The following is a 19194-nucleotide window of genomic DNA, read 5'->3' as shown; positions in this document are numbered from 1 at the left end:
GATGATCACAAGTTAACCTTGGATGAACTTCACAGAAAATATGGAACTGACCTAACCAGGGTGAGCACTCCAGATGTTTGCATGTGTGTCTTTGTTTTTGCGAGTCTTTCAGCTGATAAAAACAGAGGTAAGGGAAGATTTCACAATCCAAGCTGAGGTCAAACAGCGGACTAAAGACATGGACACATTTTACAGTTTCACTTTTTTCTTGTATTTATCCAGCAGTGTAGTGTGCTGTCCAAGAGCAAAGAAGTGGAGGCACAGATAGTTTCCCAGAGTGCAAAACTTTGATTGTTTCAGTAAAGTCATGCAGCAAAGAAATTAATTTCTTGGTTTTTTGCCTAGTTTTACAGGTGTTGGCCTCATTCCTTGCTTCCCCCCAATGAAAGGCAGGTGAAAAGTGACTTTTCAAAACACTGGAAAGAAATAAAAAGTGCCCCTGTGATTTAAAAGTACTGTAATGGTCTTGGCTATGAGTATGATTTGCAAGCAGGTCAAAGACTACTTTGGTAGAAAGTAGTCGGGCTGTTGCACTGTTACAATGATGCTACATGTTCCCACAATTAAGAGAAGACATGAGAAATTTCTAGGAAGAGGAAAGAGAGTAGCCCTTTAAGGTATCAGTGCACGCCAAACTGTACAAAGAAAGCAAAGCTAGCTCCTACACAATAGTTGTTCTTCATGTTTTCCTCATCAAGCTAAGGTTACATACACGCAGAATCCAATTGCACTAGCCAATACAATTCCACCATGACCAAATGCTTGAGTGACGCTGGTTATCTCCTGAAATCTGATCTTTCTGCGTTTGCCCTAAAACAAAGGCTTCATTCACACCAGAACACCAGACTTATTGATCCTGCCAACAAGGAAGGAAAAAAGCTCCTTCTTAATCCTGGTATTTGTTTAAAGAGACTTTCAGTCACACATGAAATAACAGAAATACAACTTGATCATCTGGTATATTTCTCTGTCTTGGTTTTATTACTACTGGTGTGTTGAGTTTTCATTTACTGCAAGTCACACATAAAACAAAGGAAGCTGTCATTTTAAGATTAGGGAGATCATTTTCTTCCTGCGTTTGGGTTTTCTTTTGTTTTGTGTCAACCAGACCTTAATCCACCATGTCTTTGTGGAATAGAGTGAACCTGTTTAACAAATAAAACCATTCTTGTTCTTGTCCTTTATTATGGTTCTCACCCAGTAAATGAAGATTTAGACAGATTTAGAGAACAGATGAATATTTTTTTTATATTATAGTTTGCACAGCTTCTTCTTATCTTTGTGTTTCTTTCTAGGGTCTCTCCTCCTCCAGAGCAAAAGAGATCCTGGCCCGAGATGGCCCCAACGCCCTCACACCTCCCCCCACGACACCTGAATGGGTCAAGTTCTGCAAACAGGTAGGAGTCAAACATCCTCCCCTTGCAAACCACAAACCTGTGTTTGAATATTCAAATAGTAGAAATGCAAATTAAGTCTGTGTCACTGTAAACCAGTACAACCAGCAAAGACTGATGGTTATTTCCTCTTGTTTCCAGCTGTTTGGTGGTTTCTCCATGCTGCTGTGGATTGGTGCCATCCTCTGCTTCTTGGCTTACGGTATCCAGGCTGCCTCAGAAGATGAACCTGCAAATGATAACGTAATGATAGTTTCTTTATACAGATTGTGACATATTAATTAAAGAATTAATAGTTACAATAGTTATGTCTCTCTTCATGTAGTTGTACCTAGGTATTGTGCTGTCTGCTGTCGTCATCATCACCGGTTGCTTCTCCTACTACCAAGAGGCCAAGAGCTCCAAGATCATGGAGTCCTTCAAGAACCTGGTCCCACAGGTGAGACACAAAAAGAAAAGCTAATGTAACAGCTCATTTATACACACTGTTTTTGTCTCAGATTGCTTTGTAGCCTCCCAGTGGTAACAAGCAACAGTACTAGTTGCACAACTCTAAGGACTAGTGTTTCTTCATCGGTATTACAAGACTGATGATACATTTTTACCATCACTCATCTGAATAATCTGGGAATAAAAACAAGAAATATTCATCATGTCTTTTTGACATGTTTTACAATGTAGTTATTGTTTTATAATGTTTAACTAAAGTCTTTGGTAACAAGCAACAATACTAGTTGCACAACTCTAAGGACTAGTGTTTCTTCATCGGTATTACAACACTGATGATACATTTTTACCATCACTCATCTGAATCATCTGGGAATAAAAACAAGAAATATTCATCATGTCTTTTTGACATTTTTTATAATGTAGTTATTGTTTTATAATGTTTAACTAAACTCTTTGGTTTTATAGCAAGCCCTGGTTATCCGTGATGGAGAGAAGAAGAACATCAATGCTGAGGAAGTGGTGCTTGGAGATTTAGTGGAGGTGAAAGGAGGAGACAGGATCCCTGCTGATCTGAGAATCATCTCTGCTCACGGCTGCAAGGTCTGTATCTCAACTACTTGTGTTAATCCCAACAAATACTTTTGTAGAGCGTGGGTTTGATAGCTAATATATATTTTTACACTGTTCAATTTACTTCTTTACACTCAAGCTGCCCTGGGATAATGTTTCTGATTCATGTGTTGTATGGTTGTGAGTAATTGGGCGGAATGTTAGTCCACGAAAGCATTAAAGGCAAGCTCACATCATCACAACATCTCAGCATCGGATGATTGCTTATCAGAAACCTTTCTATGTTTCCTAATGAGGAATCTTATCTAGACTGTGTTTGAGTTTCTTTACCCAACATACATTTGTTGCTCACCTGCAAGCTGTTTGGCAACTTCTCAGCTTCTCAATATATCCTTTTTCTGGCTTGATCAGCGTGATGTCTTTTGTCACTGATTCCTGCTTCTGTGCTTTCATTTCTCAGGTGGACAACTCCTCCCTGACTGGTGAATCAGAGCCCCAGACTCGTTCTCCAGACTTCTCCAATGAAAACCCACTGGAAACCAGGAATATTTCTTTCTTCTCCACCAACTGTATTGAAGGTACAGCATGGACAATTAGTGGTTGACATAGAAATGTATATAGGGTTTTAATTAGGAATTAGATCATGAATCATCACCAAGCTTCCATGGACTCAGTCTGTCTTCTCTTTTCAGGCACAGCCAGAGGAATCGTCATCAACACTGGAGACCGTACTGTCATGGGCCGTATCGCCACCCTGGCTTCCAGTCTAGAGGGCGGAAAAACTCCCATTGCCATTGAGATCGAGCATTTTATCCACATCATCACTGGAGTGGCCGTCTTCCTGGGTGTTTCTTTCTTCATCCTCTCTCTCATCCTTGGATATAACTGGCTGGAGGCTGTCATCTTCCTCATTGGTATCATTGTCGCCAACGTGCCAGAAGGTCTCTTGGCTACTGTCACTGTGAGTTTTGGTGTCTAATGGCATTCCTTTTAAATACCTTATATTTATTGATACAAAAAGACTGTGGTTCTAAAAACCTAAATTGTCTGTAGGTGTGTCTGACCCTGACTGCTAAGCGTATGGCCAAGAAGAACTGCCTGGTGAAGAATTTGGAAGCTGTCGAGACTCTGGGCTCCACCTCCACCATCTGTTCTGACAAGACCGGCACCCTGACCCAGAACAGAATGACTGTGGCTCACATGTGGTTTGACAACCAGATCCATGAGGCTGACACCACTGAGAACCAGAGCGGTACCTCTTTTGACAGGAGCTCTGCCACCTGGGCTAATCTGTCCAGAATCGCTGGACTCTGCAACCGTGCCGTCTTCCTGGCTGACCAGAGCAACATTCCCATTCTGAAGGTGAGAAATCTTCATCTGTAAAACTACTCAGCTTCCTAAGCACTGCCTATTGTACTCTAGTTCATCCATCGTGACTATCACGAAACACTCCAAATAATTCCCCACTGTAAGAACCTTTGTTTCAGTGGAGCAAATCCTCACAGCTCTGGTTGTAAACAAGCACAGAGCTTATTACCTCGTGGTGTATTGACCTATTTCCTTTAAATATTTTAAGGAATTTGATAGTATACCCAGTGGACATGGGATGCAGTGACTATGTGTGAAGCGCTGCAGTGTTATGACTTGGCTTTGAACTTTTGGGATACAAGCAAATACAAATGCAGCAAATCAGCACTAGAAATCTTTAGAAAAGCACTCAAGATAATTAAAGGCTGTTTTAAATATACAGCTGGTGCTTTAGCAATGGCGGGCCAAAAAAAAGAACATAAGTTAATATATATATTGAATCCTGGCAAGTGTGCTACTAATGCTCATTATGGAGGGAATCAAATGTAGGCAATGCATAGTAGGCAAATTATTTTAGAGTTTATATAAGCTTATATAAGAGTGTAAGAGTGAATCAACATTTGATACAAGTGATATTGTATTGTGGAATAAAATTAAAACTGAATCCTAGTCCTCAAAATCATCTACCCAGTTTAGGCAGTGGTATTCATTAAGACCCAGGTGCTGTATATTTTATGTAATTCAACAACAAATTATCTATATATAGTTCTGTATACATCACTCTACATTTGCAACATATTGTAATAAAGAAGGCATAGGATGTGATTGTTGATCCAATTTTAATGACTGTCTTTTTCTAAAATCCACAGAGAGATGTCGCTGGTGATGCCTCAGAAGCTGCCTTGCTGAAGTGTATTGAGTTGTGCTGTGGATCTGTCAATGAAATGAGAGAAAAATACCCCAAAATTGCTGAGATCCCTTTCAATTCCACAAACAAATACCAGGTAAACCATTCAGATAGTGTGATGAAGCTCAAAAATGAAAGAAAACTGATTCACAGATTGTTTAGCCACTCAAGTGTTGTTTTAAATCACTGATTTGAGCATTAGGCTGTTTCCATCTTGCTTCTTTTTTAACCTGAACAAGAAGGCTTGTGGCTCTGACTGTGAAACAAACAGCACAACAACCAAATACAAAGGCAGCTTGACAATCACAGACTGGCGATCCCCTAAACCCTACCCTGCTTTATCATATATTTTAGATAAATTGCGCTGTGGTTTGCCAGTTGAGCATCTGCAAATTGAACAGACTTAGACAATAAACTAATCAGTAAAGTATTTACTCAGGTTTGATATCATACAGTCATCAATACAAACAGACTGCTTTATCCAAACAGACCTGCTGGACATTAGAAAGCATGCAGGTTTTAGGCCATTCTGGAATGCCCTTTTTAATTAAATCTTTGGTTATCTTGGTGTGTTATGCAATGTTCCCTCTAAGCTGCGCGGTTGCGCAATTGCGCACTGCTGGCACGGTCTCTGCGCACAGAAAATCTGCGTTGCGCACAGAAAAAAAAATCTAACCTGAATTGAAATTAATATTAATACTTTAACAATTCTGTTTTGCAGTGTTAGTCAGTAAGTGACTGGCTGGACTATGGGATTAGAACGATGCCACCTTATCCCATAGTCCAGCCAATAATGCGATTCACATTCGTATATATGCAGCTAATAGTTGACAGGCTATGAGGAAAGAAACGGTAAAAACTGCGTTTTATAAGGAAAACGCTCGAAAGCACTCTCCACCTGTGAGCAAAAACACCCCCACCCTTTCCTATTGGTGGAAAAATGTACCATGTCGACCAATCAAAAAGTTATATGGCAACATGGCATTTAGTTGTTTAGGAAGGGGGAAGTTTTAGGAGTGATGGCGGTGTTTTAAGATGTGAGAGATTTGCAACGTTTAGCGCAAATCTTGTGTAGTTAGTGTGTAATGTAGTCAGTAGTTTTGCTGTGTGTGTCAGAACAATGAGGCGACTACTGAATGTTACAGGTGTTACAGGAGTGATACATCTCCTGTTGTCAGGCCTGCAGGTATCAGGCTGTTGTTCTCCTTTATCTCATAGTGGACAGAAATTATGCTTTTGTGTGGCATCAAATTTGATACAGAACAGCTGATTGTTCTGTAAATAGTTTGAAATGTTTATTTAAAAAAACGCCTTGGCTGCATTTTTAGGTAAACAGCTGCAAAAAACATTGTTGTTTGCAAAACTCAGTTACTTTTTTGAAGAAGTAACTATACCTGTATAACTGTAAATGCTGTAATTTGATTATTTTAATAAACCATGTAACTTGGATGGATTCGATGCTGGCGTGACCACAGTGCACACGTCTGCTGTTGCTCACAGTTGTCCAAGGGATCGCTCAGGGAGTTTGTGTGTTCGCTCAGACACATGAAAAATTAGAGGGAACATTGGTGTTATGTATAGTCTCGGTGCACATCATACAGTGGCTTGCAAAAGTATTTGGCCCCCTTGAACTTTTCCACATTTTGTCACATTACAGCCACAAACATGAATCAATTTTATTGGAATTCCACGTGAAAGACCAATACAAAGTGGTGTACATGTGAGAAGTGGAACGAAAATCATACATGATTCCAAACATTTTTTACAAATAAATAACTGCAAAGTGAATCTGTGGCAAGATCTGAAAACTGCTGTTCACAAACGCTGTCCATCTAATCTGACTGAGCTGGAGCTGTTTTTCAAAGAAGAATGGGCAAGGATTTCAGTCTCTAGATGTGCAAAGCTGGTAGAGACATACCCTAAAAGACTGGCAGCTGTAATTGCAGCAAAAGGTGGTTCTACAAAGTATTGACTCAGGGGGCTGAATAATTACACACACCCCACTTTTCAGTTATTTTTATTATTATTGACAAAATGTGGAAAAGTTCAAGGGGGCCAAATACTTTCACAAGCCACTGTATTTAGTAGTAAATGCTGATTTGTGCCCTCTAGTGGTTGGGTTAATCATAAGCTGTTTGTGGCTAAAGTTCTAATTAAAGCTGTCTAGAGTAAACCAGTGTTTTTCATTTCATAAACCGCTGATAGTATAGATAAAACCTGAATTTAAATCCGGCGTTTCTGCTCTCCCACAGCTCTCTATCCATAAAAACACCACCCCTGGGGAAACCAAGCATCTGTTGGTAATGAAAGGAGCTCCAGAGAGGATTTTGGACCGCTGTTCCTCCATTGTGCTTCAGGGCAAAGTGCAGGCTCTGGATGATGAGATGAAAGATGCTTTCCAGAATGCCTATGTTGAGTTGGGAGGTCTTGGAGAGAGAGTTTTGGGTACAGCACATTCCTTCTATAGCTACATCCTTTATTACGTAGTGGAAGAAAGGCAAAGTTCTGCAAAGTCCTCACAAGCATTTTCTTTGTGTCTTATTCAGGTTTCTGCCACTATCACCTGCCTGATGACGAGTTCCCAGAGGGATTTGCTTTTGATACTGATGAAGTGAACTTCCCCACTGAGAACCTGTGCTTCGTCGGACTCATGGCCATGATTGACCCTCCTCGTGCTGCTGTGCCTGATGCTGTTGGTAAATGCAGGAGTGCTGGAATCAAGGTATGCTAACTTTTTGGATGACCAGATATTTAGTTTTTTGTTTGCACAAAGTACTTCAATTTTTTCTCATCTCTTCTCTCTCAGGTCATCATGGTCACAGGTGACCATCCAATTACAGCCAAAGCTATTGCTAAAGGTGTGGGTATCATCTCCGAAGGCAATGAGACTGTTGAAGACATTGCTGCCCGCCTGAATGTTCCAGTTTCAGAGGTCAACCCTAGGTTAGTTCTCTTTCAAAGATTCACTGTGCTAGTATCTCTCAAGCGTAAGGAGCAGCAGGTAAAAATCGTTCTGTGGCCATTAGCTGGTGAATGGACTGGTTCTTAAATAGTGCTTTTGTACTCTACCATAGCACTTAAAGCACTTTCTTACTACAAGCTTCATTACCTCTTCAACACACAGCCACACAAGCACCCTTTTCTATGCCAAAGGTGTTTTTAACCTTACCTCTACTCCATTTTAACCTTTCCATTTTAATTTTTAACCTTACATTTACTTTGGATTTGTGGCAACTCGGGGTTCAGTAACTGGCCCAAGGATACTTGGATGCAGATGGAGGACTCCCAATTAGTAGACAACCTGCTCTACCTCAGCCACAGCCACCTTAGAACAAAGCAGTTACTGTAGTGTAGGTGTGGCTGAGGAGCTAGAGCTCATTGTCTATAATTGGGAGTCCTAGTTTTTCCTAAGGGTGATGCTGTCTTTGTTTTGGTCAAATTATCTTTATTTATTTTTTTCCTTCTAATCTCCTGATGATACCCTACTGTTGTACTAATGCTTTTTTAATTTCTTCAGGGATGCTAAGGCCTGTGTTGTCCATGGTAGCGAGCTTAAAGACATGACCTCGGAGGAGCTTGATGATTTGCTGAAGCACCACACTGAAATTGTATTTGCCAGGACCTCCCCTCAACAGAAACTGATCATTGTGGAAGGATGCCAGAGACAGGTGAACACCGAAGGGATTCTCACAGACACAGTTTGACAAATGTTTTGTTTGGAACTTGTAAAAACATGTTCTTCCTTGTCCAGGGAGCCATTGTGGCCGTGACAGGTGATGGTGTGAACGACTCTCCAGCTCTGAAGAAAGCTGACATTGGTGTCGCCATGGGTATCGCTGGATCTGACGTCTCCAAGCAGGCTGCTGACATGATCCTGCTGGACGATAACTTTGCCTCCATTGTCACTGGAGTGGAAGAAGGTAAGATCTACATCAAGACCTACACCTGCAGAAATCTGGAAATACAAAATACGAAGCATGACTGAATCTGCTAAATAACTTTGTTCAGGCCGTCTGATCTTTGACAACTTGAAGAAGTCCATCGCCTACACTCTGACCAGCAACATCCCCGAGATCTCACCCTTCCTCCTCTTCATCATCGCCAACATCCCTCTGCCCCTGGGAACCGTCACCATCCTCTGTATTGATCTGGGAACTGACATGGTGAGTTGTTTGGCTCTTCATCCTGGTCTATAGAGAGGTTCAAATGAACACAAATATGGGTGGAAATTTCATGTATTTGTTCATGGTTTTGCAGGTCCCTGCCATCTCCCTGGCTTATGAGAAAGCTGAGAGCGACATCATGAAGAGACAGCCCAGAAACCCCAAAACAGACAAGCTAGTGAATGAAAGGCTCATCAGTATAGCCTACGGACAAATTGGTAACACATTATTTATTCATAAATCTCAGTTTTTATAATCAATACATGACTTGTGACTAGTGGATGCTCCTCCTACCAACTCAAAACAAAACACAAACTGAAGTGTGTGCTCTCTACTGCCCCCTGGTGGACAGTCTGCATACTGTACTTTGAATCCCATATCCAAAATGGCTGCCTTGTTGTGGCGAGTTGCTATTTTTTGCTGGGGAAATCTTTGCTTATTACAATACATTTCTGGTGTGAATATCATTGCTTTGTTTCAGATGATTTTGATGTTTTTATACCTGACTTCATGGTAAAGTCTGCATCAAATACAACACAATCGGTTTCCAAAGTCAGTCTTTTTTGTCCCCCATATCTCTCCTTTTTTATATTTCACCTTATGAAGCAATCTGTATGATGCTTATTACAGTGACAAAGTCAATGTTTCCATTAATTAACTACACTAATTAAAGCTTGAAATGTCTCTGTGCACCAAAATCACATTGGATTTTAAATCAACTGATCAAGATGAGATTGTGGCACAGACTTCCAGCTTTAATTCAGCACATTTTAGAGACTAAATCCATTTAAAGTCATGTTTTTAAAAATCATCATAAAGAAGAAAACCAAATTAAAGGATATCATCACAATTTCAAGCATATAGTTTTTACACAAATAAAATGTTACTTGATTTACTTACTTTTATGTCTTTCCAGGGGCTTAGCTTTGCAGGGAATGCCACTTACATGTTATATTTGGTTGTCTTATCTCCATCTTGATTACCAGAGACAAGTATGAAAGTTGTTAATGAAAGCTAGAGAAACTGTAACTCTGCTTCTGATTTGCATTTCCTGAAGTTTCCTGATGTTTTTCTCCTGTTAGGTATGATGCAGGCCACAGCTGGCTTCTTCACATATTTTGTCATCCTGGCTGAAAATGGTTTCCTCCCCATGGACCTGATAGGAGTGAGAGTGCTGTGGGATGACAAATATGTAAATGACCTGGAAGACAGCTATGGACAGCAGTGGGTCAGTCACACTTATGCTTAAATTTAATTGGAGTTTCAGTCCAGGAAAAGGAAAACACTCTGATCTTTTCCTTTTTATTTTATTCTGTTCCAGACATATGAGCGCAGAAAGATTGTAGAGTACAGCTGCCACACAGCCTTCTTCGCCAGTATTGTGATCGTGCAGTGGGCCGATCTGATCATCTGTAAGACCAGGAGGAACTCCATTGTGCAGCAAGGAATGACGTACGTACACGTAGATATGATTGAGATCTCCAAATGACAACTGGGTCTTTATATTTGAGTAATTGTAAATAAAATCAAAGCCATTACTGATGAGATGGCTTCAAGCCACAATGACAGTTTGCTACTGTGTTGCATGCTGTCCTATGACAAGAACATCAATATGTTAGGTAATTTTAAGAGTAGGAGCTTTTGTTTTATTGACCCGTACCTTTTTTTTTTTCATCCCCACAGGAACCGCATCCTCATCTTTGGGCTCTTTGAGGAGACGGCTCTGGCTGCCTTCCTTTCATACTGCCCGGGCATGGACGTTGCCCTCAGAATGTACCCTATGAAGTGAGTCAAGTGCACAGACACAACCATTCTGTGACTCATACTTTAAAATTAGCTTGCAAGATAATTTCTTAGGCTCCAATTATCATGCAGAACGTTTCATTTTCCTTTTTCACTGTTGGCTTTTGTCGATATCCCACTTTGCGTGTCTGTCCAGTTTATGCGAGGACCTCGCTGAGCACAAGGCAACTCTTGTTAAAGTGTGAAAAGCCTTCTTTCTGCAAATTTGCAGACATCCCTGGTTGTTGGATCCTTCCGGAGGTTTCTCGTACATCACTCAGTGCAGACAGCCCTTTGAGAGCGTGATGTTTTCAGTTTGGTGATGCTTTAGCTTTATCATCTCGTTGAAAATAAGACGGCTATTATCTAGTGTCGCTGGTAATTTCCACTTCAGAGGCAGAGCGAAGCACAAGAGCTGCTATACTAATGAGTTTCTTTGCCCAAAAGAGAAAAATAGAAAGCACTGAGGCTCATTAGCTCAAGAATTCACACGCCACTTTCCTTTGTCACCTTTATTCATCAGTTTCCAATGCTTCTGTCTCTCCTTTCTCACCTTCTTCGTTCACCTGTTTCTTTGGGTATCTTCTGGTGTTTAAATAACCCCAGCTTTTTATTCTCTGTGCTTACATGTGTGTCCCAGACTCTAGCTTCTGTTTTGCTCTTTCTAATTTATTTCTCTCTTTACCTCTGTAAATATCTTATGCAGATTTAAGGTGCTGAGCATATCTGTCTGACACTATGCCCTTTTGGGTATTTTATTGGGTAAAGACAGGGGTGTAGGCCCCTGCTCTAGTTCTTGGACACTTATAGAATCACACAAACCTCCTCTAGAAGTTTTGTGGATTTGTTTTCAGGGCTTTGCATTAGTGGGCTTTTAGCAGCCTTGTTAGCGTCGCCAGAGAGCACTCTCAAAGAGATGAACAGGAGATGTCCTCAACCCAGTTGTCAGATTTCTCTGCCTCATTTTGTTTCAACGGCTTCTGAATTCATTCTAATAGCCGGTTCTCCACAGCCTAATGCTCACCCCCAAAGCTTTTCTGTTCAAAAGAGAAGAGTGTGCTTGTGTTGGGTTTTTTTGTCACGTTCCCATTAATAATTCAACCTGTCTGTCCATCCTTACCTTTAGGCCATTGTGGTGGTTCTGTGCCTTCCCCTACTCCCTCCTCATCTTCCTTTATGATGAAGCCAGAAGATATATTCTCAGACGCAACCCAGGAGGTAAGAGCTTCACTAACTCTTGACATATATAACTATCTGAGGCACCTAGGACACATTTTTGCCTGTATTCTCAGTATTGTAATCTGAAGGTAGTGGGGCGCAGAGGGAATTTTTACTTGACAAAAAGTCAGATGCAGAAAAATGTGCTGTGTTGCTTAAAATATGTGCTCTCTGGACATTTGGAAAGAAGAGGATCGTATTTTTGCATATTTTGGAGGTGATTTTCTCCAAAATTCGCCCCACACATTGCAATAATCTCAATGCATGAAAAGCACTGAAGGCAGAGGAAAAATGTGTCCCTTTAACATAATTAAACCGTGTAAACAAAACCCATCTGAACGCGAGACCTTCTTTTTAGCTATTTGGACAAACACACGGGATTGAAAACACGACTGCAAAGTAGTGAAATATTGATGGCTTTAAAAGGTGTTGAAACTTCTAAAAAAAACACAAAAACAAACAATCTCCCTCCAGCGGCTGATGTCAGTCTCATTGATTCATTGAGGCTGACATCACAGAGCACCTTTGTGAAGGTGCCCACTGTACTGTGTGAAAATGAGACACAGGTGTGTGTGTGTGTGTGTGTGTGTGCGCGCGCTCAGCAAAAGTGGCGTATGCCTCTCACGAGTCTATTTTTCGTGGATTCTCGTGCCCAGTATCGCTGCCACAACTGCGTCCCTACACTGACCAGTGAGCTGAGGCAGATGGCAGAGCCCGGTGGGATTTGAACCCCCAACCCTGGTGTAGTTAATGCATCATTCCACCCACAAAGCTGAACAGAACCTGTATGCAGGGCTGGCTCTGATGCAGCTGTGTGAGAGTGCGTGTGCGCTACATCTGAGCCCCACGGCACAGATCAGTGAACATCCCACTGCCCATCCATGGTGAATAATGTGTTACATTCAGACAGGAAAAAAACAAGTTGAGCTGACATGGTTTCTAGCAACTTTGGCTTTTTTTCCTTTTCTTTCTTTTTTTTGAAAGTGCTAGCAAATAAATACTTTTTCCACTCCATAAATAGACCAAAGTTAACTGCCCTTAGATTATTTTTAACTTTTTTAAAACTACTTTTTTAACTCACAGTTTTTCCCAAAAGAAACCCAACATGCTAAATGGTATAATTCAAGCATTTAGAGCAGGGATGTCAAGCTCATTTTACATCATGGGCCACATACAGCCCAATTTGACCTTAATTGGGCCCTTTCTGTCGTTGTACCAAAGTTTAAGTGCAGATTTAATCCCTGTGATGTCTATAATATAAGAAAAAGAAGTGAAATAATAACCAAAACAGAGGCATTTCTATAGTAGATGGTCATCTATGACATGACTTTATTATTTACTTTATCACTGTAGTATGATTAGGACCTATATGCAGTGGGTGGTCTTTATCAGTAGGTAAAACTGAAAGATTTATGAAAATACAGTTAAAAATCCAAGATTTATGCCCTCCTTCACATTGTCCAAAGATGTTCAGCGGGCCGGATTGGAGTCTTTGGCAGGCCGATTTTGGTCCTGGCACCTTATGTTTGACACCTCCAATTTTAGTATTGGGACCACTCTCGCCATTCATTTTTACTGGATTTTATGTCTATCTAACGATATAAAACCCAAACATCTAGCTTTTGAGCTACAGGGTCATGTCATGTGATTCTTTTAGTCATTTCATCCCAGGGTGATTATTCATGGCCTCACTGATGATGTAACCTCATAAGCAACCATGAAACAAAAATGACACAGCCTCTCCCGTCCCTTCAGGGTACATCTTCTAATGGCCGCATTTTCCCTAAATTTAGCATGCAGTCTCTCGCACACGGCCCAAGCCCAGTCAAGTCTTATTTCTTCGAATCACTGTCAGCCAGCATGAGGGGTGAAATCTTTCTGAGCGCGAGGTTTGAGGCCAAAGCCGTTTTAGATGTGGCTGTCGTGTTGTATTCCATCTTTGTTATTCTCTGTAAAAGACAACGAGACAAATTTGACCCCTAAACTGTGAGAAAGATTTAAAAAAAAAAACACCTCCCTAATTGTGTCTCCTTTGCTTTCTAGGTTGGGTGGAGAAAGAGACATACTACTGAGCCAACGCCACACAGACACGGAGGGAGCGTGTGCTTCATCACTATTTAATGCCATGTTACATATTTGTTTGAGATATTAGACCCCCCCCATTAATAACACCACAAAGCATGGATAGATTAACATTATATTGATGTGTGTTTCTTTCCCAATAAAACATTTCCACTGTTCACTGAGGCTGCTTGCATGATTGCTTGTTTCTCTGATGCCTTTGGACTGGAAACCGTGTTTCAGGAACTCGATTCAGGATGTTCCGAGGTTCAGCAGATACGTACCTGTGAGTCAGGCGCACTGACCCGTGCAGTGGGATTATCCACCTCAACAGTCCCTTAACTTCACTGCTGGAATTGAATATGAAGAGCTTAATAGGGAACAAGCGAGATGTCTCAGGGAAGGAGAGATATTTTAGGTCATTTTCACAGGAAAGCATGATCATCATTTACCATCAATTAGTAACTTAGTAGTAATTAGTAACCAGCAGCTGGCTTGTGACATCCTAAGAAATTTCAAAATCCTACTGTAAAAATCTGAAAATCAACTGAAAACTGAGGGAAGTTTGGATATTATTTTGATTAGGGAGACTAGGAGAGTTGAGACTGTATTGAAGTATTGAAGAATAACGATGGTCAGAACAAATATTGACTTTCAAATTCAGTAATTGTACAAACTCTGTTTTTGCCTCATATACTGTATTTGCACTTATGTTCAGTAAACAGCTGTATTTTCCTCGCAAAAATGGGGTGGCTCTGACTTTTGCACAGGACTCTATATTGATATACACACTTTTCATACTTTCATACTCAGTAAAGATGTGAAAAGTAGACCTCATGAACAATACTGAATGAGAGCCCCTTCATTTGCATGAGGAAGAAGAAATGCATAAAAAATGAAAATGCATAAAGATAGTTCATTTGTGGGGAAAACAGGATGATCAGTACAATACATTAATAAAAACAATAACATTTAGCCAATAATAGGTCAAACAGAAAAAAATGAGAGAAGGTTAATAAATGCAAATGTTATTACTAAAGCAGTTTAAAAATTTTAAAAATACAATTAACGGTTATCTTACTTTGATGTCTTGGTGCAAATAATGGCACTTATTTATTTCTGGAGTTATTTATTTAATTGTTTAAATTTGGCACGTATGATCCTCCGTAGATTTCAGCTACTGCACTTATTTTTATCATTGTTTTCTCAGGATTTTGTTGCACACCAGAAATGAGGAACAAGCACACTGAAACAGTGTGTGTGTGTGTGTGTGTGTGTGTGCACGCGTGCTTAAAAGTGTCTCTATTATCTCAAGAGCCACGTCTGTCACAGCAGTGTTTGCAATGGATTGGTCTGTTGACCGCTAATGCAAAGAGGGCCTCGGTGAAAATGAACTGAAACCACTCTAGTGCTATCTACTTTGTGTTTACACTGGTCATTATGATCGCCCCTCAACCTGTCTTGTGTGTGTGTGTGTGTGTCTGTGTGTGTGTGTGTGTGTGAGTATCTAATCATCATGCCAACCTGGTCACAGATGGCCAGCTTCACACACACACACACACACTTGGGGAAAAGCGCTTGAGTCGAAAGAGTAATCTTTCAGGTGATTTCTTCCACAGCAGAGGGTGCTGCTGCAAGACACACATCAAGAGTCTGCAGACAAAAGGATGGAGGGATGTAGAGGAAAGAGGGACAAAGAATGGGGTCGACAAAAGTGAGTCAGGGTGACGACGAGGAAGGGAAAGAGTTGGGGCATGAGACACAAAGGCATGCATTAATTTGTGTTTTTAGGGGCAGACATTATGAAGCTTAGTTTACGGGTTTCTGCTCACTGCTTTGAGAGAAAACGAGGTTGCAGACAGACTAACATTATCATGTCTTCATCCCCCCTCCACTCCCCCACCCCCAGTCCTGCCCTCCTTCACAAGCAGGGCCCCTGAACGTGCCTGTTGCTATGGCAACTCATTTGCGAGCCCTCTCTCTCTCACTCGCTCTCTCTCTTTCTCTAACATCTAAATAAAATCTAGGCTATTTATAGCACAACACTAGCAACATGCAAGCCACATTTAATCGTGCACGCACAAATGGGAATGCAAAACAAAAATGCAGTAAACAGGCAACTGCACATGTGCAGTAATACACACGAGGACGTATAGGCTTGTGTGAACACCCGCATCCTCTATGCCAAGGCTTGCTGCTGTGCGTCCATCTGTGAATTAAGTCCACCTGTGGGTTTTGTTTGTTTACCCCTGCTTTGGGGTATTTTTTTCTCTTTGCATCATATTTCAGAGCAGAGCTGGTCTGATAAGCAACCGTGGAGTTAATGTGTGTGTGTCTGTTGAACTCCTTGCTGAAGCCCGCCATTGAAATCTTCCCGTCGCCTGTTTGATCTATCTCAGCTTTATCTTGACACTTGCCGCAGAGTGCTCTCCAGGCCAGCTGATAAAATCTGTCAGAATACACAGGGATCCAGACAGCGAGTGACACCGTTTACCTATCGGGACACAATAGCACTCCGTAACTGCAGGCTCATATTGCCCTGCCCCGGTCTACTTCATTCTTGAGAAGGTCGCTCTCAAAGCGTAATCTGTCACAGCCTTCTGATACGACTGGTTCGAGCTGCCAACAGGAGACAGGAGAGCAATGAGGGGGGAATTATAAATGTGGGTTTGCCCTCGAGATTTACAGAATCTGAACCCCTTGGTGGAGCTTTGGCTCATGAACATAAGGCTGTAACTTTCCTTTTTTTCCCTCTGGCCATATATATACGACAGCAAGTGGCTGACTGTTTCTGGTTTCAAGCTTAGATGCAGGGATGAAAAACTAAATCTCTCATTTGTGTTGTGGGATGAAAGGGTTTAAAAGCTCATGGAACAGATGCAAATGGCCATAAGAGTGCTGCTGCTGCTGCTGGTGCTGGGGTAGTGTACGGCAAAATCTTGCTGCAGTGTGATAGTCAGTGGGCTCTCGGCACAGATCCCTCTCCTTCTACCTTCCAATCTCCGCAGGAGGTGGTCAGAGGTTGGGCGGTGTTCTGGAGCTGGTATATGTTCAAAGTATATGTGGCCTAGTACCAGGGGAGAAAAAGGAAACAATAGGCTGGCTGGTCAGAGGGAAAGAAGAGAAAAGTGTCAAGGCGCCCTAGGGCAGAATGGAGGCCTGGCATGCTAATGAATTTTGACATGATAAACCAACAAAACAGATAAGCTTCTATAAGCTTTTGTCTGCTTATACCCTCAAAACCCATGACAAGCCTGGTCAGACGATACTGCGAGCATGAGTGTGCCTTTTTTCTGCAGCTAGAGATTCAGAAGCAGGGGCTTCAAAAGTTGGCTGCCCGCTATCAGCACGCAACAACCTTGTCAAAGCAGCAGGGGAAGGGAGGTGTCTGCGAACCCAGCTGTTAAGCCGGGAGAGGTGTAGATGAATCAGGAGTGTGTGTGCACATGTGTGTAGTAGTTTGCTAGCAGCGGGGTGTTAGTGGTGGGCCTCTTTTGTGCAGAGCTGAAGTTTAAAGCAATAGTTCAACATTTCTGGTGAACAGTCTTTCTTGGTTGGTACTTTGATTCTAAGCTCACATTAAGCTGTCCTTTAATGAGGATTTAAAAAGTATAGAAATGATATGAGTATAGTTCATCTAGACAGTTGCCTTTATTTTTAAGTGTTTCTTCTATAAAAGGGTTTGAAGGTGCCGATATTGCTGGTCACAGAGGCTAACCACATTTCGATTTAATTTACAAATAGATAGGACCTTGAAAACATATTTGTCCTCTTATTGATTTCCTATTCTTTTGGATATTTGTTACATTTACAAGATAACCTGAGTAAACACAAAATGCAGTTTTTAAATGCTGATTTCATTTATTAAGGGAAAATAAGTTATCCACCTATCTGGGCCTGTGCCAGTGTTAGTATTTCACATAAGACCTGGTAATGAAGTAGGCTACAGATTCTCAAAAATGAATGCATCAAAGTCAACGACACCTATCACAACCATTTCTAAGGCTTTGGGACTCCAGTGAACCACGGTGAGTGCCATTATCCACAAGTGGAAAAAACATGGAACAGCGACGAACCTTCAGGAGTGGCCGACATACCAAAGGTACTCTAAGAGTGCATCGTCGACTCATCCAGGACATCACAAAAGAACCCAGAAAAACACCCAACGAACTGCAGGCCTCACTTGCCTCAGTTAAGGTCTAAGTTCATGATCCAACAATAAGAAAGAGACTGGACAAAAATGGCATCCATTTCCAAGGAGAAAACCACTGCTGACCAAAAAAACATCTTGATGATACCTGAGACTTTTGGGAAAATATTCGCTGGACTCACGTGACAAATGTGGAACTTTTATAAAGTTTGAGTCTCGTTACATCAGACATCAAACAGAATTTCATAAAAGGATCAAAATACTAACATTCAAACATTGTGGTGGTAGTGTGATGGTCTGGGGCTGCTCTGCTGCTTCAGTACAACTTGCTGTGATTGATGGAACCATGAATTGTGTTCTCTACCAGAAAAACCATTACTTAATGCCGTGAAGCTCTCGAGCACTTGCGTTATGCAGCAGGACGATGATGCGAAACACACCAGTAAGTCAACCTCAGACTGGTTAAAAAAAATAAAATGAATATTTTGGAGTGCCCCAGTCAAAGTCTGGACTTACATCAGATTGAGATGCTCTGACAGAACTTTAAATGTTGCGTCAGAGGACATTGTGTCAATGTGCCTGAAATAAAATTCTGGGACAAAATTCTTCCACAGTGATGTGAAAGACTGATTCGCTGTTATCACAAACACTTGACTGCAGTTATTGCTGACTAGAGTGGCACAACCAGTTATTAGGGTTTAGGCTTTGCACACAGTGGAAGTGAATTCTCATCATGCATCGCTCTGAAGCCACCAGCTGGTTGCTTTTGGATATTACAGGCTCGGGTTCCCAAGATGACCCGCTAATGTAGTTATCAGTTGGTCACATGTCAATCAACATTATTCTTCACTCTCATCATCACACTTTCCATCCAAAGTTAACTTCCGTAGTTGCTTGAAGTCGCCAAAAATCATGCACTTTCTACATTCTCTGGTCACCACGTTGCTGCAAATCAGTTCCATTGGGTATGCGGTTTTAAGGGGCAATTGCTTTTTCACACAGGGCACAGGGTATGTTTGGATTGCTTTTATTCCATTAATAAAGGAAAGGATAATCATTTAAAAAACAGAAAATTGTATTTCTAATTCAAATTATGTCTAACATTAAAATTTCTAAAACATGTAAGTGTCACAAATATGCAGAAGACTAGGAAATAAGGAAGGGGTCAGGGTCATAGACCTTGTAAGCTAG

General features: G+C 41.2%; 2 protein-coding genes across 3 annotated transcripts in view; both read left to right on the top strand.

Moving 5' to 3' along the window:
- Nucleotides 1-12979, top strand: part of LOC112841652 (sodium/potassium-transporting ATPase subunit alpha-1) — a 71845-nt gene extending 58866 nt beyond the window's left edge. Inside the window, exon 23 of the mRNA XM_019351430.2 lies at nt 11793-12979. Coding sequence (XP_019206975.1) covers nt 11793-11815 — 23 coding nt within the window. The 3' untranslated portion in view covers nt 11816-12979. The remainder of the gene's footprint in view (nt 1-11792) is intronic.
- The window catches only part of LOC100699477 (sodium/potassium-transporting ATPase subunit alpha-1), a 118198-nt gene extending 104159 nt beyond the window's left edge, over nt 1-14039 (top strand). The window contains exons 3-23 of one of the 2 annotated variants that reach the window (XM_003446549.5): nt 1-60; nt 1296-1397; nt 1536-1637; nt 1720-1833; nt 2310-2444; nt 2875-2992; nt 3107-3375; nt 3468-3776; nt 4592-4726; nt 6882-7074; nt 7176-7351; nt 7436-7572; nt 8147-8297; nt 8381-8549; nt 8638-8792; nt 8887-9010; nt 9875-10020; nt 10114-10244; nt 10476-10577; nt 11701-11792; nt 13836-14039. In XM_003446549.5, the coding sequence (XP_003446597.2) occupies nt 1-60; nt 1296-1397; nt 1536-1637; nt 1720-1833; nt 2310-2444; nt 2875-2992; nt 3107-3375; nt 3468-3776; nt 4592-4726; nt 6882-7074; nt 7176-7351; nt 7436-7572; nt 8147-8297; nt 8381-8549; nt 8638-8792; nt 8887-9010; nt 9875-10020; nt 10114-10244; nt 10476-10577; nt 11701-11792; nt 13836-13864 (2949 nt within the window). In that variant the 3' untranslated portion in view covers nt 13865-14039. The remainder of the gene's footprint in view (nt 61-1295; nt 1398-1535; nt 1638-1719; nt 1834-2309; nt 2445-2874; nt 2993-3106; nt 3376-3467; nt 3777-4591; nt 4727-6881; nt 7075-7175; nt 7352-7435; nt 7573-8146; nt 8298-8380; nt 8550-8637; nt 8793-8886; nt 9011-9874; nt 10021-10113; nt 10245-10475; nt 10578-11700; nt 11793-13835) is intronic. The other variant, XM_019351432.1, reaches the window with a different exon arrangement.
- The last annotated feature ends 5155 nt before the right edge of the window (nt 14040-19194 follow it).

The sequence above is a fragment of the Oreochromis niloticus genome, linkage group LG23 (genome assembly GCF_001858045.2).
Source record: "Oreochromis niloticus isolate F11D_XX linkage group LG23, O_niloticus_UMD_NMBU, whole genome shotgun sequence".
Taxonomy (NCBI): Eukaryota; Metazoa; Chordata; class Actinopteri; order Cichliformes; family Cichlidae; genus Oreochromis; species Oreochromis niloticus.
The sequence above is the reverse complement of the archived record's forward strand: the minus strand, read 5'-3'. Positions and strand labels throughout refer to the sequence as shown.